Source organism: Lissotriton helveticus, chromosome 10 (assembly GCF_964261635.1).
Source record: "Lissotriton helveticus chromosome 10, aLisHel1.1, whole genome shotgun sequence".
NCBI classification, from domain to species: domain Eukaryota; kingdom Metazoa; phylum Chordata; class Amphibia; order Caudata; family Salamandridae; genus Lissotriton; species Lissotriton helveticus.
Window position 1 is genome coordinate 55,251,312 of NC_136071.1, and position 23,265 is coordinate 55,274,576.

The 23,265-nt window shown below is 40.8% G+C and overlaps 1 protein-coding gene across 1 annotated transcript; it reads left to right on the plus strand.

Annotated features, from left to right (window-relative positions):
• The first annotated feature begins 411 nt into the window (after nt 1-411).
• Nucleotides 412-19,707, plus strand: LOC144783856 (olfactory receptor 1E16-like). The gene is made up of 3 exons (XM_078662605.1): nt 412-1,321; nt 3,589-3,672; nt 19,460-19,707. The coding sequence occupies exons 1-3, from the start codon at nt 412-414 to the stop codon at nt 19,705-19,707; spliced, it is 1,242 nt and encodes a 413-aa protein (XP_078518731.1).
• Nucleotides 19,708-23,265: the final 3,558 nt, after the last annotated feature.

Sequence of the window (23,265 nt, forward strand, 5' to 3'; positions counted from 1 at the left end):
TGATAGTAGTGTTGGTCAATTCATTGTGGTCACTTTCCTTCATTCAATAGACCTCCTAGTTTCTTTCTTGTTGTTCACATTACTGAAGCCACCAATAGTATCTGGAAAAACCATCACCAAATACACCGGCTGGCACTGTTAACTGCCATTAACATACCAAAGAGATATCTGTTCCACTCCAACAGGTTGTTACTCACCCCCTGTCTTTGCATGCACCACCCATGAACATAGGACTTGGCCAGAGATGGCAGCTTTTGTGTAATTCAGTAGGCAATTGTAGTGGATTTCAATATTGTATTTCTTTCATTGAGTCAAAGAGCTCAACATTTGTCATATGTGCTGCATTTCTATCATAGCGTACTAATGATGTCTATTCTGCTCTCTTGTTACAGGCAAATTGACCCGGTGTAGATGGATAATCACACCATCATGGATACATTTGTTCTTGTGGGACTGTCGAGTAATCCCAAGCATGATAGTTTCCTCTGTGTACTCTTCTTCATCATGTATTCTACCACCCTGATTGGAAATGTTGCCATTATCTCAGTGATCATCAGAAGTCATCAGTTGCACACCCCTATGTATTTCTTTCTTTGCACTCTATCGATGGTCGACCTCTGCTTATCAACAGCTACAGTACCCAAACTGCTGTTTAATCTCTTTTCTGGGCAAAAGACGATTTCATTCTATGGCTGTTTCATCCAGATGTATTTCTTTCTCAGTGCTGGAGTTATGGACGGATTCCTCCTTGCAGTGATGGCATTAGACCGCTACCTAGCAATCTGCGATCCCATGCACTATACAATCATCATGAGCTGGAGATTGTGTGCCCTACTGGTGTCTGGCTCCTGGGTGATAGTGTCCTTGCATGCATTGATGCACACAGTTATGAGTGCCAGGTTATCTTTCTGCAGATCCAATGTAATCCATCATTTCTTCTGTGATGTCCCGCCTATGCTGAAGCTTTCATGCTCTACCACTTTTGCAAATGAGATGATCATTTTTACTGAGGGCTCCTTCATCATCATGGGGCCCATGATAGTCATTCTGATATCATATGTCAGAATCATATCCACTGTACTTAAGATTCAGTCATCAAAGGGGAGGAACAAAGCATTCTCCACCTGCACATCACACCTTACTGCTGTTGGATTGTTTTATGGTGCAATCCTCTTCATGTACTTCCGGCCATCGTCAAGTTACTCTTTAGAATATGACAAAGCGATCAGTGTTATATACACTGTAGTGACCCCAATGCTAAACCCATTCATCTATAGCTTGCGGAACAAGGAGGTCAAAGGGGCTCTTCGAAAAACCTGGATTAGATTCTGAAACTGTTTATATACTGAAATCAGGATGTCATGCGGTGTAATGTATTCTTGAGTGAGAACGACACCAATATTGTGCCTAACACTGTGGGTTTTAATCTTACTGAAAGTGGTATTTCTGCACCTGTGGGTCTATCCATTACAATCTCCACAGGTGCAGATTTATAACTCAAAAACCATGCACATGTTATTATGAGCAAAATTATTCGGATACATTAACACATAAGAAAATCTGCGAAAAAGTAACTGTTGCAGGGATTCTGCTCCTACACAGAACTGTGCACAGAGACCCAGGACCTCAGTGAATTGTGGTGGACCAAAAACCTCACCTCAGTACCTAGAAACCACTTAGCATCAGTGTCTCATTAGCTCTTCGTCCTATAGCAAAGGAACCTATGATTAGACAACCCAGAACATGCAGCTTAGGTTATACTCAGGAATGGTGGGAAACAAGAACACTATTTTGTTATACTCTCATACCAGTCCACAACAGGAGTAAAAAAGAGACACAGGAAAGGCTAAAATATTTATTTTAACGACGTGCTCTAAGATGCAGTATCTTTGCAAACATAAGCAGACATATGATTGGAAATAATATGATCAGCATTGTTACTAAGCATGGGCGGATTTTGCGGATCCACGATTCACGGATTTGCGGATTTGCGGATCGTGGATCCGCAAAATCCGCGAATTTTGCGGATTGCGGACTGGCGGATTTGGGCGGGGCTTCCATGCGACCGTGTACCGGTCGATCGGGCTCTGTTTAGTTCCCTGCAGCATATCACGTGTCATATTTGGTATATCTGCGAGTGCCTGGGGGAGGGCACCTCTTATTTTATTTTTGTGTTGGGGTAACTCCCAGGTCAGCAGGCGGCCAATCCCAGCGTGGGCCAGCGATAGTTGTGATGTCTGGCGGGGGCTCAGTCGAAGCCAACGGGGGCCAAAGGCCCAAATGCCAGGGGGAGGCCAGCCCACCCACAATCCACCCCAGGGTCTAGCCCGGCTGCCTCTGCAAGTAGGTACCTCTGCACCCCCTTAATGGGCGCCTCCTTCTCGGTCCCCACTGAGCCAGCGACCAGTGACTGTCTCTGTCCCTCTGGGGGACAGGCGCAGGCCGCACCGCCCGGGACAGTCCCAATCGGGCCTCAATTCTCTATCTTGCCCCTGCCCAGCTCACTTCAATTCATCGACTGCCAAGGTCTTCCAACGTGCTCAGGAGCTACTCAGTGGGTCCGAGGTAGCCCTTTGTTGTAATTAAGCCTCAGTCCTGGTGGTTTCCTTGATCGAGCAGCATGGCCCAATGGAGATGACCCAGCAGATGAAGATACAGAAGCTCCTGGTCACAGGAACAGCACGGGGATTGCGCTCGTGAAAGTCAAGGATGCATGGGCCTCTATCCAGCATCACAGCTGATTTCGACGGTAGATTTGGGAAAAAGGCACACCTGCCCAGCCTTGACAACGCTCACGGTTGTTTTTTGGCTGATGAATGAGTCACTGAATTAGAGTTTCAACTAGTTCCAGCGACCATGTGTGTGTTACTATGCGATCGCCCCGAGGGGCGCAGGGGTCCCTTGGTTGAGCTGTCCATCATTGTGGGTCAATGGCGGGAAGACGGTGCACACAGCGAGTGTGTGGGCGGGGACAAACGGGCGGGGCTTCCATGCGAGTGCACATGCCTCTTGTCTGTATGAAAGGTCAGAGACCGATCAGACCAGTAGATGAAGATACAGAAGCTCCTGGTCACAGGAACAGCACTGGGATTGCGCTCGTGAAAGTCAAGGATGCATAGGCCTCTATCCAGCATCACAGCTGATTTCGACGGTAGATTTGGGAAGAAGGCACACCTGCCCAGCCTTGACAACGCTCACGATTGTTTTTTGGCTGATAATTGAGTCACTGAATTAGAGTTTCAACTAGTTCCAGCGACCATGTGTGTGTTACTATGCGATCGCCCCGAGGGGCGCAGGGGTCCCTTGGTTGAGCTGTCCATCATTGTGGGTCAATGGCGGGAGGACGGTGCACAGCGCGAGTGTGTGGGCGGGGGTTCCAAAGGGTCTGGGCCCCATCAGAGCAGCAGATGAAGAGACAGCACACCAGCCTGGCCTGTTGTAATTATCCATCCTAAAATAGTTACTAAATTAGCTTCAACAGGAAGCTCTAATAGATAAAATCGAGCACCTGCTTTGTTTTATCTATTAGAGCTTCCTGTTGAAGCTAACTTAGTAACTATTTTAGGATGGCGCTGGCAGCTTGCCGGCGCCATCGTAAATTAGTTACAACAGGCCAGGCAGGCTTGAACTTGTGCCCCCGAAATCCGCCGCTCGCGGATTTGCGGATTCGCGGTAAATTCGCGGGAGTTCGCGGATCGCGAATTTACCGAAAATCCGCAAAATCCGCGAGCGGAGGGGATTTTGCGCTCATGCTTAATTGTTACAACTCCATAAAACACAAAAGGAGAAATCATATTACAATGATGGTGAAAATAGGTATTATAGCGCCTAGTATATCACCCTCCCTTGCTAGGAACTATGTTTTATAAAATATAGAAGGCCTCTTAGGCTTGTGTGGGGAACCCCATACCTCTAAGATCAGTAGGAGTGAATCACATCAGGATCTGCAAAAGCTCTTTTTCTCTGGAAATGGACATTCTTTCAAGTGCCTCAAATGATGCTTACAGTGCAATATTAAAGGCGCCAGAATCACGTTGGCTGCAGCTGCATGTATGTTATGGCTAAAACGTGAGCCGATCAGCCCGAACAACAGCTACTTTGCTATGGTAACCTTGGAGGCGTAACTAGAGTCGCAATGTAAGTCTAGGGATGCTGAAAACAAGCCATTCTCATGTGAAGTAATTCACGCAGCCTAACTTATAACAACAGTTATATGCAGTGTTGTGAGCAAAAGCAGCAAAAGGTAAAATGGCGTTTAAACTTCTAATAAGCCTATACTAACATAGCATTGTGCACAAACGAGGCTCAGCCCTCACTACATAACAAATGCTCATTGTTCTCCACAGGAAAATGATTGCTCGATTTTCAGGATGGGGTGGCACGGAGAGAGGTTTATTAATCCCCACCAATATTTATGTTTGTGAATGTGCAGAAACTTACCACTCATTACCACCCTTTAGAACCCACTAACTATGCCTTTGTGAAGATTTACTGACACAAAAAGCATGTGAGTAAATTATTTCATGAAGACAAACCTAGTTTGCGAATACAAAAAACAATTTTCACTCAAAAAAGATATTTGTGTGTATGTCTGTAAAACTTACATATGCAAACATCTTAGTGATTCTTCAGAATAGACAAAAGTTTGATCTTTGATTTTACTTCTAGTGTCATTTTACAATAATAGATAGAGAAAATGTCTGGATGGCCTATTTCAGCCCTTCCTTAATGCCGTATCCAAGAGAAAGATTTGTTGAGAGAAAGGTAAAATAAGGTGTACCAATGTGGGTAAGGGGAAACTTAAGTTCTGTTTTCACCTTGAGCCTCACTTATGCTACGATTAAGAGATATGTTTATATATGTTTCTTGAAAATATGTGACTATCCGGCGAGAGGTGAGTGTCATTGTTTGAATGATTACTCTGGGGGGAGGTGATGTCCTTCACGTTAGTGATCTAGTTTCTTATGAGGCCAAAATAGAATTTTATTGGAATAAAATGGGCTTTACTCCTGTTAGAATTGACACATCAGCAGGATACGCATGTTGACTATTTAAGCAGCAGAATTTCTCTTTCTCTTGGTTTGTACATTTAAACCATAAAAGTACATGATTAAAACCATGTGATGTGCAATGCAAGAGATAAACGTGAATACATCATCATAGATATGAATCAACAGCTAAAAAAGCAACTAATAAATTTTTTTAAAAATATGCTAAAATTCTAAAACAGACATAGACTTCCGTGCTCATACTATGACCTTCAGAAACAGCCCAACACAGTCAAAGATATCCTCATTATTTAGTTGAAATAATGCATTATATGATTTTCTAAAGTCGCTGATGTGTGGCTTCTTAATTAAGGGTAACTGGATACTTTTGGTGTATATTGGATAAAAATCACAAAAGAATAAAGAGTGTTGTATTGATAGACCAGTCTTTTCTCATTACATTGGCAAAACTAAGAATCTACATTAGTTTGAAAGGCTAATGGGAAGTTTAACAGATATTTTATTAAACCTTCCCTGAAGCAGATAGCAGGCTGCATTCCCATCAACTCATGGGGCTGGTTTCTACTAAGCTGTAACTCATTTATCATTCAGCTAGGGAATCTCATATTTAAATTCAGACATAATGTTTTCAATGGGTTCTATCATATGTGAAAAAGCTATAATATTGTAAACAATTAGCAGCCCGTCCCGACCTTGTCCGGGAGCAATCAGGCTTCAGGGCCCCCGCCCACCCCGACATTGTCCGTGGGTCCCCCGGAGTAGCAGCCCGTCCCGACCTTGGCTTCAGGGCCCCCGCCCGCCCCGACATTGTCCGTGGGTCCCCCGGAGCCTTACCTCATCCGCCGCACCTCCCCGCGCTCCTGAGTTCACCGGTCCGCCGCTCCTCGCTGCTCCTCGCCGCTCCTCCCCTCTCCTCCCCGCCTGTCCGCTGCTCCTCCCAGCCTGTCCGCCGCTCCTCACCGCTCCACCCCTCCTGTCCGCTGCTCCTCCCCGCGCTCATGTCCGCCGCTCCTCCTCGCGCTCCTGGACGTCGCTCCTCCCCGCGCTCCTGATGTCAGCATGCACGTAGCGGCCGGCGCTACTTTCATGGGACTACTTTTTTTTTTATCGTATATTTTTTAAATAACGTATTTTTTTTTATTTATATAGCCTATGTCCATCTGCACACCCTGACAATTTCAACGATGTATCGGGTGTGTGGATTGGCGCTGTGGCTCCCGAGTTTACCCGCCTCAAAGGGTTAAAGTTCTTCCTTTATAATAGTAGTATAGATTTCCACGCCAGTATTCTTTGAAATCTTGCTTCCCCTTCCTCTCTTTTCTACCTCATTTAGTAGGAAATGTGTCTCTATTAGTTAAATAATTAAATAATCACTGCTAATACCTGTTCCAGACTACAGGCCATAAGTTTGAATCCTATCACGGCCAACACAACCTTCCAACCTTCCATCCTTCCGAGGACAGTCAACTGAGAAGGTAAACAACCTTTACAATGCAACTTTTACCACGCAGTGCCTTTACAACGCAACTTTTACAACGCAAACCATTACAACGCATTGCGCTGGGGGGCGCTCCAGGATAGGGAATAGGTTTAATGTACTATCCAACACCTTCCCTACTATCCAAGGGGACTGGAGTTGGAATAGTAAATTAAACAATTCACTATTCAGCACCTAAAAGCACTATGCGTTGTAATGGTATGCGTTGTAAAAACCGCGTTGTAAAAGCATGTGATGTAAAATCATGCTTTGTAATGTCATACATCCAACTGAAAACCATCAAATCTGTGAAAAGAAGAACTCATTGATAACAGCACTTTAAAATGATAAAATGGTGGTATGGATAGCTAAATAAAAATACGTTGGCATTATTTTCTCTCCCAGAATCTCCTGTAAGGGGTTGAGCAGATTCTCCAAGGGCCCTCAACTCAGTGCCATATATAATAATGCTTTGGGAATGAGCGACTGTCACTACCAGTGTGCCCAAAATTCTTCAATGGGTGGCCCCATGCAGCCCAAAGACTAATGACGATCTCGATATCGATATGGGAGACTCGGGTGTACCATATCACATTCTGTAGGGGGGCAATCATTACGCCACTGGCTTTCCTCTCGGTGTAATTGTGTTGTGGGCTAAAGAGAAGATTAGTCCTTCCTGCTCAGTTGCAGCAGCAGGTGGGCGAGCAACAGCTGTGACTGCATGTTAGAGTCTGTGGTTTGCAGTATAACCCCCACACACAGAAAAGTGACAGGAAAGAGCGGTAACACCTCTGCTGCTACAGACGGGCATTATGAAGATCACACAGTGCTATAGTGTACACCTGGACAGTAAATTTCGACCATGAAAATGTTTTCGTCGCCCCGATTGCTGCTGGAAATCAAAATGTCCGGGGAGCAAGTGGGACATAAATGTTCATACATTTAAACATGCGCACAGCTGCCTGAGGGGTACTAATTCATTAGGCCCAGGGCAGAACCAGTTAATTATAATCTGGGTTAATTGAACTATGTGGCGGGGACGATCATGCCTCAGAGTTGACTTCATTTGATGGCAAGAAAAGGCAAACTATGCAGCATAATGCATCGCATTTTGTGATAGTATTACTTTGTTATTACAATTCTTAACACTGTCTGCGCGTCGGTTTTACTTCATTAATAAAAGTTTAACACCCTGATATAGCAATATTCAAGAGAAAGGTGACCAGTCAAACTTTGTGAGGGGCCTTCCATTGCACTGCAACTTCTAACCACACTTTTAGTCACTGTTGATCGGTGTGAGCTACAAACAAAACATTCTTTTTGTTAAAATCTTCAGATTATGCAGCAGTTGATGGATAATGTGGCAAATGTGGGAAACGACACGAAAATAGCATGAGTGCAGTGACCATGATTATAAGCACTTGCACAGGAAGACTCTCCTCAGACCCCCCAAAACGCAAAAAGAGGTGTGCAGAGGGAGGCCTAGCTACAAACCTTACCCGAGTTTTGGAAAAAGAACAGCGAAGCACGTCTTTTCCTAGAAGCAAAACTCATGTGCTCTAATCCCATTCTTGTAGTGTTGGGTCAGGTAAGAGCAATGAGTGGTTAGATGACTGGATCTACAAATCATTAACGTGTCCTACACATTCTTCTTGCGCCATGAGTACTGCATACATTCAAACGGAGCTCCTGGTCTCTGCAGGAACCAACAACACGTCATTAATAATTACGGCGCAGAGGCACAGCACTGACGTCAGCACACACGTCGCGGCCGGCGCTACTTCCATGGGACTACTCTTTTTTTTCTCGTAAATTTTTTAAATAACGTATATTTTTTAAATTTATATAGCCTATGTCCATCTGCACACCCTGAGAATTTCAATGATGTATCGGGTATGTGGATTGGCGCTGTGGTTCTCGAGTTTACCCGCCTCAAAGGTTCAAAGTTCTTCCTTTATAATAGTAGTATAGATTATTGCATAGAAATGTTCAGCGTTAACTGTGGCCTACCACTAAATTATATTTTAAAAGAGCATACAGGAAAAATATTCTCAAAATGTAATAATATTTTTTTGTTTACATATATCTTACATATGTATTATAAAGCATAATTTCTGAAAGTTTTTACCCATTTCTGACATATTGTTTTAATCTTGCAGCACTTTCTTTTCTCTAAGATGCATTACAATACAACAAAACTAAAGATGCTAGGTTGCATTACTCGTGTTAACACATTTGCATGATTAACCTAATCATTCTTTTTTAATTTCCTTTATAGCAAGCATTTTTATGAATACTTTTCATTGTTATTTTGGTAAAATAATAAAGTAATTCATTTGTGAACAATGTCAACCACATTGCAACTCAATTTCTACAAATTCAAGCACTATTTTACAGTGCTGTTACTTTAACTTTTCTCAGTTGTAATGCTAATTTCAAGATGTGTGCAAGGTGCTCATTATTTTTTGTTAGTCAAAATCAGTTTTATGTCTTGTAAAGCTTAAACAGCTTTAACACACAAACAGCCAGATCAGACTTCTTTGGTCCGGGCCACAGTTTGACATTGGGAGGGAGGCTCAAGCACTTACCACAGATAGGGCTCCAACACAGTTACCAGTGCCGAAGGAGTGCAGGTGCTTCATCTAAGATGCCCTTTTTCAGCTTTTTCTGTTGCTGTGGCAACTGGAGGCCAGACGGTCTAAACACTTGATATGACAACTAAAGCACGTGTACAAGGAAAAAAACATTTAAGGTCTCAGTCTTTTTCCAGACAGACAGCAAATAAAATGAGACACTGTTGCAGGGAAATGTTCACACTGAATCCCACTAGTAGAAAGAAATGACAAAAGATGCCGCATATTTGTAAAATAACAGTGTGGCACAAAAACAAGCATGCGTTTCGTAAGGTGTGCAAAGCAAAAGTGGCATACTACATAAAGTTGGCTAACATGGGAATGAAAATACAGTGGGACCTAAAGGGTACTCATGACACCTTCTCGTTGGTCAGGACAGTGACACAACTATATAATAAATATTAGACAGCAAGTCTCAAGACAAGCAAGCTCAAGGAATCACTAACACAATGTTGTAAAAAAATGGGTTACAGTGATAACAAAGAATAGGAAATAATATATGATTAGCCATTTTTTTAAAAGGTGTGCCAAAGTTATATTGTGTCAGAGATATCCATGATGCCACTTGCAATTTCAAAGACAAGTGAATCCACACATGATGATTGGATTATAGTGCAGTTAATAAGATCCAGAGGATAGACATGATCCTCAGTCTCTGCCAATGCTGATGAAGTTGCCGGGTAACCTGCATCTGTGCTTTGAGAGCCAGCATTTAGAGATCAAAGTGCCAATGCACACATCTCCCTCTGGAAGGAGTGGCTCATAGCTCAAATTCTGGAGAAGCGATAGGCCCAGGGACCAACTCTGAAAATGGGTAGCTAATGTACTCATCAGCAGGTCAATAGGAGCCTGTGTCTGCAAAGCCAGGTACATATCAAGTACCCATTTAAAGGGGCACCAGAGTCCTTGAAACACGGGTTGCACACAGATAAACCAGGCAGGTCTGAATGTTAATGACCAGTCTAGGTCCAGTTACTGGAGCATGAAGACTCCAAATAGTCAGAGCATGTGCTCACTGCACAGCTGGAGCAATGGTAGTTCCAGTAGGCTTTCAAAAGGAACATCAAAATGACACAAATGAGGAATGACAGCAGTGGGGATCCACAAAACACTTTAGAAAAAAGAGAATGAATAAATGCTGGTATTACTCCAAAGATTGTTTGTAAGGAACTAACTAAGCCAGAGCCCACAATCTTAATGAAGTGTGCAAGGTCATCTTTATTAGATGTATTGAAAATATGGTTAAATAATTTTCTGAAATTTAGGGGAAGATCTGTGTTTTAGAAGGACTGTATCTCACTAGATGTCCTTGCAACTTGTAATTAGAAAGTGTCTCGAGCAGATGTTAAAGTAATTTCTTTCAGAAACAATAGTGCTTTAAGTCTTCTTAGCTTGCTGAACTCTGCCTTCAATGTTGGAATTGAATGTCATATCGAGCTATCGCTTACCCCCTCCATTATGAGATGGTAACAGGACATTATCAGGAGAAGTTATTATCTTGGAAACTGATACAATATATGGGATCCCAGCTTGCATCATGCAGCAGTCTTGATCACTCAGCATTAGATAGCTTCCATTTGAAATTACAGTGATACGTGGTAGTATTGCAGGTCCTGGAATGCCAATTAGAAATCAGGCCAAATGTATTACTGCAGCATTACATGCATCATGAACAGTCAAATTTTTACAGGTGATGGAATATCCTAATGAAGAGTCGCATTCCTTTCCAGTAATCACACCGATAAGAGAATAGGAGTGACCATCTATCCTAATATTATAAAGAGAGAGCCCAAACCTTTGAGGCGGGTAATCTCAGGAACCACAGCACCAATCACAACACCCAATACAGCATTGGAAAGGGCAGTTGCAGCAGAAGGACATAGGCTATACAGATGCCCACCATATACATTTGAAAGCTAAAATAACCTTACCAGCAAAGTAATCCCTTGTATGCATGGGCGTGGGCGGGACGCGGCATGACGACAAAAATAAAGTGTTCCTTAAATATGTGCGTTGTGCTGGGGGGGTGTGCTGGGGGCGTGAACAAGGCCAATGGGCGTGGCAATTGCAATTGCGTGGCAGCAAGGGGTGCGGCCAATGGGCGCAACAACCGGCAACAATCCCGCGGCACATCCCCCCCAAAAAAGCGTGCCTTGAGGGCGTGTGGAAAACAAACGTGTGTGTTGGGCCAGGGGCGTGGCCAAGGCCAATGGGTGCGGCAATGCGCGGGATCGAGGGGTGTGGCCACTGGGCGCGGCAATTGCCGGGGCTTAGGCAGGGGCAGATGCAACTGATCGTGCCTGCGGGGACAATAACTGCACAGTATCCTGCGCGCTGTCAGCCAGTCAACTCTCTGCATAAAGGACCGTGCCTGCGGAGACACTAACTGCAGTGTCTCCTGCGCGCTGTCACACACTCAACTCTCTGCATAAACGAATTGCCACCAGGCGCACAACATCAACCACGGCTGGAGCCGGACTCAGGCGGCGGATGACGCGACTAAGGGCGCCTGCTGGGACACTAACCTTTGAACTGACTGCACTTTCCCACACGCGCAGCGTCTCCAGCACGCGCTGTCACCCACTCACCTCTCTGCATCAACGACTTTACACCACAAGCACAACATCAAACAAAACTGGAGCCGGTCCTCAAGCGGGGGATGACGTGATTCAGCGTGCCTGCGGGGACACGAAATTTACAACTGAATGCACTTTCACACACGCTTACCTACGGAAGTGGAGTACATACACACTAGAGACATCTGCTAATAATTCTTACTCCGAGGTACACACAGTATCTGCACACACATGCCTAACTATTGTGACATTTCATGCTAGAAATGTTCTCTAACGCAAGATTTTAAAATACATTTCCCTTGCCTATTACACACATTCTATTTCATACCAGGACAACGTCGGGACGCGCTGCTAGTAATTCATAAAGGAAGCTTCCTCCTAGGGGTTCATATCTACTAATTGGGAACTGTTTCATGCAGGGTGTGAATTTAAATGGCAAAATTAGTAAATAAATGACACCGTGTATTAACAAAACAGCTGAAGGTGTTTCGACTATTCTGAACGGTAGTAGTTTTAACTTCTCTAAATGCAATATTATATACGTGGCATCTTTTTTTGTCAGGAGTTACGTGTCAGGTTAATGGGCAAAAATAAATGGCTGGAATTAAGATAGTACCAATGGACGTGCCCGTTCTTAAGGGTTTGAAGTGTCCAGCTAAATTTCATGAACGATCTAAATTGACTTTGTCCATTATACAATGTTGACCTGTCACTTTGCATGATAAAGATTACAGATGATACATTATTTTTCAAATTCTAAATGAGAGAAGACAGTGTATTAATACTATTATTAACAACAACAAACACTTTATCCAAATGATCTTGATCAATTCATCTTAATTGTGCGGCAGTTTCCATTTGTGACAATTTCCAAATTTCATTATACGTAGCATAAATAAATCTTTTAAAAATGTGGGGGCATGTGGCGTAATAAAAATTTGATAAGTCCATGTCTTCAGACAAGAGAAAAATATGTTATTTCACTGCAGACAGTGTGGAATGATCGGACCATTGTTGACACAATTTCCCCACCGAATAGGTGGTAGCAAAACCTGAATGTTGGGAGTAGGAATATCAGGGGTCGGATCGACTTGCCTTGAATCCCAGGTTGAAATTCAAGAAGTGAGTATGGCTACCATTTTTGTGCACTGGCCACATAACCACCTGTTAGGACCTGAACATGTGGAATTGAATGTACTATTCTGCAACATACTATTGAGTTGTTCCTCAGTCTAATTTGTTAGTGTTTTCCAATTGTCAGAGCAAGCTATGTAGGGAATATCCAGGGTAATCTTGTCTTTTATTTCAGCCAGTCCCAGTCTGCTGTACAATATAATTCAGGAAGATCATTTGTGTTGGGGTTAAACATGCTTGAAACAAAGTTTCCATCTTCAACAAATCATAGCCTTTAACAGCTAATTGGATAACAAACAAAGTTGAATAGATTAGCTTAGCTTGTGTAAGCATATATTTCTTTCGTGGTGTAGAAACTATTTGAAATATTATGATGTTAGATCATATCCTGATAAATATGTTAATTTATCTTTATGTGTTTTAGAGCTCCCTTGCTAGGGAGATGGGCAATGTTTCCATTTTGTGTAAATAAAAATAGTGCATTTGACAGTGGCTCAGTAGATAAAATGATGTCCGAAATGATGATAACAAAACATTTTCCAATAATTTGCAGAAGTTAAATATAGATCATCTGATTCCAAAACAGTATAATATTCTAGGTCTAAAAGCATGGAATTTACAGTTTCAACATCCTAATCATCCAAATGTAACATAGGTACAATTACATCACCCATAGAAATCCAAACAATATATGGTATCTGTAGGATCTATGTAGGACCGAATATATCAAATGGAACTTTATCCTAGATGATTCAATCAGTTACTGGAGCTGCTGAAATGTTCACAAGATTCTCTTTTTAGCTTATGTGAAGAAGAGTGTGGAGTCAACACCGCAATTAATCAGCAGGAAAACAAACTATCACAAATCCAATCCACAGGGAGAAATAAGAACAAGCAAAGTGTTATTCAATTATATATCTAAGGCAGGACCGGAAAAATGAGTTTCAGCCAAGAAATATAAACACAGATATTTAATGGAGGAGTATCTAAACAGAAGAACTGTCAGAGGAAAAATCATCTTGATCCAAATAATATTAAGAAGCAGTTAGATGAAAAACTGGTGGCCCAGATACCGCAACTTGACTCACAAAATCCAAAAGAGGTGAATCCAAGGAAGTTGGATCTGTATAAATGACCTCAGCCACAGAAGACTTCAGAGTAACTGCAGAGTTCACTTCAGTTGTATTGCTGGTTATGGATGTAGGGATTAATTGTGGTTAAGTCTCCACCCCCCAGCTCAGAAGGGACAGCTTCGGTGGTGCTCACTAGCTGCAGAGGATTTTCCTGTATGATGTGCGAGTGGAGTGGAGGAGCTACCAAGGACTCCCCATGGTCTACTGTTTAGTATCAGCCACATGGTGTAATTTGACATAATTAAGGCAAAGGTAAACACCCAGGCAACAAATAAGAATATCTGGCAAAGTAAAATACGATAAGGGAGAGCAAACACAAGGAGAGAAACAAAACAACAACGTGCTATGACAGCATAAGGAATTTAAATATACTTCTAAAAATTGATATGGACATATTCAATCATACAAAAAGTTTTTTTTTTAAATTCATTAAAAAAGAACAGTTTTTCAATCAAGATAATGCACAGTATTCAGTGAAATGTAAGAGCATTGATAGTTATCAGAACTGATTGAAGAAGCTGATGTCTGTCAACGCGTTTCGACACATACAATGTGTCTTCATCAGTACAATTTCAGCATAGTTCTAAAATTAAACAGATAATGTTTTAGATCACTCATTCTTGTGTTTAGTACAATACAATTGCTGTAGATTGTCGTAATTGTGCTATAATCTTTTGCCAGATAATTGATGATTCAACATGATATACCGCTAAGAAAGGACATATACACTGACTTAATACTATTTACACTAGTTATAATCATATCATACAGTATACAAACCAATATCAACATGCATAATCAGAAACTCATAAGAATAAGAATGGAGACATGAGTACGAAAAATAGAGCTAGAAGGTTCCTGGTGCTAATAACCTAGCTAAATTTTAAACTAAGCTTCTAATTCCTTGGGGGGATTCCATATTATATAACCTACAGTGCTGCCAGATGAAGCGTATTCATTAGCTACATCTTCTGGTTGTTTTGGGTCATGGTGGAATCTTATTGTTTAGCTATAGGCAGGGTTAAATTGAACCTAGACTACTGTTACTGTCTATCCTATATGCAATCTTAGACAAAGTTGCTTACCTTTAGACGTGAAAAAGGTTTTCGGAGATTTGAAGTTCAGATTCATAAGTATAGATATTGCCTGTTTGAATTAAAAATCTAAAAAAAGGGGGGAAGGGGGGAAAGAGAAAACAAAACCAAAAACAAAAATTATATTTTGCTTGGGGATAGAGGAAACAAAAACAATAATTATATTTTGCTTGGGAATGAGAATATCTTCATGCTATTTTCTTCTTGAAAGCCCACATGGCTATTCATTTATTTGTATATTGGGGGAATATTCCTAAACAGCTATGCATCTACGTATTTGACATTACTTCAATTGAGAGGAAAGCCATGATTTTAGAAAACTTTAGACTTTGATATTTCATTCTGTCTTTGTTGCTGCAATTGCCCTTAAATAGCAAGAGCAGGGATGAGTCTTTGCGCTGGAGAAGGAAATACAGCGTCACGAACATCCAGCTACTCATTGGGAATCATGTTGGTGACAAGATATCTAAACATAAAAGTTCTATAGGGGTCCTAGTTATTAAGGTTCACTTTAATATTTCTAGCATTGGGGCATACCTGCTATCGTCTTACGTATGCTTTGAGACTAATCTTTTCTTAAAAACGTGAGGTGACTGTAAAGGATACCTTCCGATGTTGGCAGCTTGCCGTCTTGCAATCTATCGTAAGGGAAGTAATAGTCCCATAAATAGTTTGTAATGTCAAAACGAATTTCCTATTCAGGCATCTATAAATTATCGCGAGATTTACCTTTGGTTCAACAAAGACGCTTACGACGTTCCCTCTGAATACGGAAATCTTTACGGGTGAGAAAAACACATCCTATTCACAGCATTCTAAAAAGAAATGTGTAAAAGAAAGATGTTGTGTGTAGATATTCATCGATACGAACGGGATTCAATTTCAGTTACCATCGAAATGGATAATGTTACTTTCAAAGATGGAGCTACTCATTCGAGAAGGCACGACACGGCTTCAGGCTAATTTCACCACATAAAAACAAATAGGGCAGTGAGGTCCGTGATTCTGCTACCCTAAAGGGCAATAATTAAAGGATATTTTATGTAAAAGGTCAAAACATAAGCCGTACTATCATCTGACAAAAGACAGCAGGATTTTACCTGGTAACAAGGCAAATTAAAGGACGCTGTCCGCTCACGGCTTTATGTTATATTGATGCCGGAAATCAGCGGAGCTCCACCCGCATATGCGTTTTTTTCTCAAACTGCCAAAAGATAGTAATGGGGTTGTTAAAAATTACTCTAAAGACGAAATGTCTTCAGGGAATTTTGGGTTTGTACAGAACGCACGTACCTTTTCCAATATTGTGCAACGGCATCGTGGGTGGCGTCTGATGACTCGTCTGTGCAGAAAGGTTTGTAAACTCGAACCCGATACGTTTATATATGTGATCTCCTAATTGGCTGACAAATGTAGAAACTCCCTCTCTTAAAGGGAGAGGCCATTGTACACTACAAGAGGTTCCAGCATGATTTAAAGGGAAAGGTGCCAGCAACCATTGATAAAAAAACGCATCTGCGGGTGGAGCTCTGCTGATTTCCAGCATGAATATAACATAAAGCCGTGAGCGGACAGCGTCCTTAATTTGCCTTGTTTCCAGGTAAAATCCTGCTGTCTTTTGTCAGACGGTAGTACGGCTTATGTTTTTACCTTTTACATAAAATATCCTTTAAATATTGCCCTTTAGGACAGCAGAATCACGGACCTCGCTGCCCTATTTGTTTTTATGTGGTGAAACTAGCCTGAAGCCGTGTCGTGCCTTCTCGAATGAGTAGCTCCATCTTTGAAGGTAGCATTATCCATTTCGATGGTAACTGAAATTGAATCCCGATCGTATCGATGAATATCTACACACAACATCTTTCTTTTATACATTTCTTTTTAGAATGCTGTGAATAGGATGTGTTTTTCTCACCCGTAAAGATTTCCGTATTCAGAGGGAACGTCGTAAGCGTCTTTGTTGAACCAAAGGTAAATCTCGCGATAATTTATAGATGCTAGAATAGGAAATTCGTATTGACATTACAAACTATTTATGGGACTATTATTTCCCTTACGATAGATTGCAAGACGGCAAGCTGCCAACATCGGAAGGTATCCTTTACAGTCACCTCACGTTTTTAATAAAAGATTCGTCAGGAAGCACACGTAAGACGATAGCAGGTATGCCCTAATGTTAGAAATGTTAAAGTGAACCTTAATAACTAGGACCCCTATAGAACTTTTATGTTTAGATATCTTATCACCAACATGATTCCCAATGAGTAGCTGGATGTTCGTGACGCTGTATTTCCTTCTCCAGCGCACAGACTCATCCCTGCTATTGCTATTTAAGGGCAATTGCAGCAACAAAGACAGAATGAAATATCAAAGTCTAAAGTTTTCTAAAATCATGGCTTTCCTCTCAATTGAAAGTAACGTCAAATACGTAGATGCATAGTTGTTTAGGAATATTCCCCCAATATACAAATAAATGAATAGCCATGTGGGCTTTCAAGAAGAAAATAGCATGAAGATATTCTCATTCCCAAGCAAAATATAATTATTGTTTTTGTTTCCTCTATCCCCAAGCAAAATATAATTTTTGTTTTTGTTTTTGTTTTCTCTATCCCCCCTCCCCCCCTTTTTTTATTTTTTATTCAAACAGGCAATATCTATACTTACGAATCTGAACTTAAAATCTCCGAAAACCTTTTTCACGTCTAAAGGTAAGCAACTTTGTCTAAGATTGCATATAGGATAGATAGTAACAGTAGTCTGGGTTCAATATAACCCTGCCTATAGCTAAACAATAAGATTCCACCATGACCCAAAACAACCAGAAGATGTAGCTAATGAATACGCTTCATCTGGCAGCACTGTAGGTTATATAATATGGAATCCACCCAAGGAATTAGAAGCTTGGTTTTAAATTTAGCTAGGTTATTAGCACCAGGAACCTTCTATCTCTCTTTTTCGTACTCATGTCTCCATTCTTATTCTTATGAGTTTCTGATTATGCATGTTGATATTGGTTTTTATACTGTATAATATGATTATAACTAGTGTAAATAGTATTAAGCCAGTGTATATGTCCTTTCTTAGCAGTATATCATGTTGAATCATCAATTATCTGGCAAAATATTATAGCACAATTACGACAATCTACAACAATTGTATTGTACTAAACACAAGAATGAGTGATCTAAAACATTATCTTTTTAATTTTAGAACTATGCTGAAATTGTCCTGATGAAGACACATTGTATGTTTCGAAATGCGTTGACGGACATCATCTTCTTCAATCAGTTCTGGGAACTATCAATGCTCTAACATTTCCCTGAATACTGTGCATTATCTTGATTGAAAAACTGTTCTTTTTTTAATGAATTTAAAAAAAACCTTTTTGTATGATTGAATATGTCCATATCAACTTTTTATAAGTATAATTAAATTCCTTATGCTATCATAGCACATTGTTGTTTTGTTTCTCTCCTTGTGTTTGCTCTCCCTTATCATATTTTACTTTGCCAGATATTCTTATGGTTTTTGCCTGGGTGTTTACCTTTGCCTTAATTTGCTTCAACCTTGACCCAGGAAATTTATTCCACTCAGGGGGTCCCTGTTTATCTCTATAATTTACCCACGGTGCATCCGTGTGGGATGTGTCTTTCGATATTTAATTACCGCTTAAGGACTAATATAGGCTATTTTCTATACATTGTTCTCTGTATTCTATTTCACAAAGCTGTTTTCAAAATCTTTTCTTCCCTGTACCCCTTTAGGTACTGGTGCTATAGTATAAACCCCACAAGATGGCCAACCTTCAGACGTTTGGTTTCTCTGATGAAGATTTTGAAACATTGGTAGGAACAAGTGCAGCATTTGGTAACAGCTCCACATCTAATTCTCAGAGTAATAGTGACATCAATAAACTACAGGCTCTACAAAAGAAGTTAGCCCGAATAGAAGCGCATGGGGAGTTCATGCTTAATTATTTAAAAGCAGGCATATTTCCGTTAGGACTTAGAGTCCGTAATATTCCGGGTTTATTTGTAGATATTAAAACCTTTCTCATCAAGTGGAGCATGATAGCCAGCCGATGCTCACGAGACCTGATGATTTTAATAATATCCACATCAAAAGAGCTAGCTTCAGAAATAAGGAAAGAGATAGATCTTGAAGAAAAAATTAAAAGAGCGACTACCTTAGAAGAAGCAGATAAACAACTAGAAACAGTAAAAAAAGATGTTGTGTCCTTTATAGATTATTTAAAAAAAGGAAAAACGATAAATTCATAAAAGATAAAAGATTTTATACTTTAGAACGTACATATCGCTACATTGGAGACAACTTTTACAAGACTGATTACCAGCAGGGAGAACCCAATTATAATTCACATTAAAACATTAACACCTTCTCAGATTCCTCTGACCCTGATTCAGATGGAGATGGTAAAATGGGTTATCAAGATGAGGGACCATATAACCCTCAGAATGGCCGAAGAAACATTCGCCAGCCTTTTTTAGGCCAGCGCAGTGCACGACGGGGATGCCAAAGAGTCAGATTTCAAAACCAGTCGAGGGGCCCTTACCAAAACCATCAGTATCCTCAGGAACCTCATCAATACCTGGAGACTCGCAGCAAGCAGTATTGGCGACAAGGGATGTGATACCCATTTTTAATCTGTCCTCACACAACTTGGCAGCTAATGATATGTCCCTATTAACGAAGGGACTATCATTTGTCCCCCCCTCTAAAGTTAATCTTTTCGAACTATATCAGGACATTCATTCTTTCTTTCGAAAGATCAGATTAAAGAAGTTTTTCTGTGATAGTGAACAATCGGAAGCAGGCAATAGAATACAAAGCCTAGTGTCCCTCCCTTCAACTTTTACTCCGACTTTGGACCAAATAGGCCCAGAAACTGCCATATTTGAAAAGGTAGTGATGAATCGTTTAGAACAAGCGCTTCGGTTTGTTCCCAAACCAAGATACAATATCACCAAAGAGGAATATATCTCCATGAATGAACTAAAAAACAACAAATCTATCATTGTCAAGAGCAGTGACAAAGGGGGTGGTATTGTCCTTTTGGACTCCACCAGGTATGAAACCAACATGACAAACATGCTAAATGATTCTTCTTTCTACAAGAAAATTAAATTAAATCCTACAGAAAGAATTGTCAAAACAATACAGAGAATAACTATAAAAGCCCATAATGCAGGTATCATAAACGAAAAAGAATATGCTTTCCTGAACAAATCTGAAAAGAAAGTGTCCTGCATATATGGATAACCCAAAATCCATAGGAATGAGCATGACCCCCCTTATTGACCTATCGTATCTACGAAAGGAACCCCTCTTGAAGCTGTCTCTAAATATCTAGATAAGATCCTGCGTCCTTATATCCCCTTTACACTATCTTATATCAAAGATACAGGGGACATAATTTCAAAAGTAAAAAATCTTCCTTTTAAGAAACATACAGATGTCTTAGTCACTCTGGAAATCGAATCCTTATATAGTAATATCCCACAAACTGAAGCCATCGATGCGACTATGTGGTTTATTGACGAATACCACATACCGTGCTCGAAACCTTTCTTTAAAGAATGTCTTTCAGTAACTATGAAAGAAAGTTTCTTTGAATTTGGAGAGAATTTGTATTTACAGGTAAAGGGTGTAAGCATGGCACCTTCGATAGCGAATATATATATGTCGCTATTCGAGTCCAAATTTATTTACAATGAAATCGCCCCCTTCTTTGAGTCTGTTTCCCATTGGTACCGGTACATTGATGACATCTTTTTTGTATGGACCGATGGGGAACGGACTCTGGAAGAATTTCTAGCATGGCTGAATCTCACCGATGCCAATCTCCAGGTCACTGCCCACATAGATAAATTACAGGTGGAATTCCTAGATATATACATCAGACATAATGATGGATGTCTAGAGGTTGATCTGTACACAAAACCAACTGCAAGGAATACTCTACTGCATTTTAAGAGTTACCACCCTAGATGCCAAAAAGATAGCATCCCCTTTTCTCAATTTCTCAGGATGAGACGCAATTGTACAAATCTGAAGGATTACGACACCCAATCTACAATAATGAAACAGAAGTTTCTAGAGCGAGGTTACCCCCATCGCTTAGTTAGGGAAGCCTATAAAAGGGCACGGTTTTATGACCGTGACTCTTTATTTAACACACAAAAACAAAAACAAGATCAGAAATTAGTCTGTATAACCAGCATTCCACTTTAGATGCCACCGTTAGGCAGGTGATTAACTCTAATTAGTATCTCCTTAATGTAAATCAGACTGAAAACAAACTTGCTTAACCCATGTTTGCTCACCGGCGAAATAAAAATCTTAAAGATCTCATAGTACGATCACGTTTTACCAAACCTACAAACAATCTCCCATATGTGCAGAAATCTATCGATGGCACTAATGGAGTCAGAGGTACATCCCGCTGTGGTTCTTGCCAATCCTGTGATCAGATTATCACTGGCGAAACAATAGTATTTAATGACAGTACCATTCATGCGAAGGAACTCTGCACATGCAAAACACGCGGAATGTGGTATACCTCATCGTATGCCCTTGCAATCTGAGCTACGTAGGAGAGACTTCACGCCCAATGAAGACCCGCATGACAGAACATAGATCTGCAATCAAAACAATGAGACATATAGCACCGCTGGTGAGCCATTTTGTGGAATATAAGCACTCCCCTACAGAGGCAAAATGGTGTGTTTTGGAGAAAATCCACACACCCAATGATAAAGGGGGAGAAAAAATCAGAAAGAAAAAGGAAGTCTACTGGATATAATAATAATAATCCACATTTGTGGATATTCACTCTTGGCACCTTCAATCGAGGGCTAAATAATGAACTTCCGTGGGAAAATGCAATTAAATAAAATCTCCCATATAGGAAACCTTGATGACCCCTTTGATTCCTTTTGTAATTATGGTTAGCCTTCTCTATTATTTTTCTCATAGTCTTCGTGTCATCTAGGACCATACAGTGACATTTACTGTGGTTTCATGTATGCACGTGGCCCAAACCGTTGTTTTTCATAAGGTTGCACGAAAATAAAAAGAAACAAAGGATGATAAGTTTCTCTTTGGTGCAACCACTGCTGGCACCTTTCCCTTTAAATCATGCTGGAACCTCTTGTAGTGTACAATGGCCTCTCCCTTTAAGAGAGGGAGTTTCTACATTTGTCAGCCAATTGGGAGATCACATATATAAACGTATCGGGTTCGAGTTTACAAACCTTTCTGCACAGACGAGTCATCAGACGCCACCCACGACACCGTTGCACAATATTGGAAAAGGTACGTGCGTTCTGTACGAACCCAAAATTCCCAGAAGACATTTCGTCTTTAGAGTAATTTTTAACAACCCCATTTTTATCTTTTCGGCAGTTTGATAAAAAAACGCATATGCGGGTGGAGCTATGCTGATTTCCGGCATCGATATAACATAAAGCCGTGAGCGGACAGCGTCCTTAATTTGCCTTGTTACCAGGTAAAATCCTGCTGTCTTTTGTCAGACGGTAGTACGGCTTATGTTTTTACCTTTTACATAAAATATCCTTTAATTATTGCCCTTTAGGACAGCAGAATCACGGACCTCGCTGCCCTATTTGTTTTTATGTGGTGAAACTAACCTGAAGCCGTGTCGTGCCTTCTCGGATGAGTAGCTCCAACTTTGAAGGTAACATTATCCATTTCGATGGTAACTGAAATTGAATCCAGATTGTATCGATGAATATCTACACACGACATCTTTCTTTTACACATTTCTTTTTAGAATGCTGTGAATAGGATGTGTTTTTCTCACCCGTAAAGATTTCCGTATTCAGAGGGAACGTTGTAAGCGTCTTTGTTGAACCAAAGGTAAATCTCGCGATAATTTATAGCTGCCTGAATAGGAAATTCGTATTGACATTACAAACTATCTATGGGACTATTACTTCCTTTACGATAGATTGCAAGATGGCAAGCTGCCAACATCGGAAGGTATTCTTTACAGTCACCTCACGTTTTTAATAAAAGATTCGTCACGAAGCATACGTAAGACGATAGCAGGTATGCCCCAATGTTAGAAATGTTAAAGTGAACCTTAATAACTAGGACCCCTATAGAACTTTCATGTTTAGATATCTTGTCACCAACATGATTCCCAATGAGTAGCTGGATGTTCGTG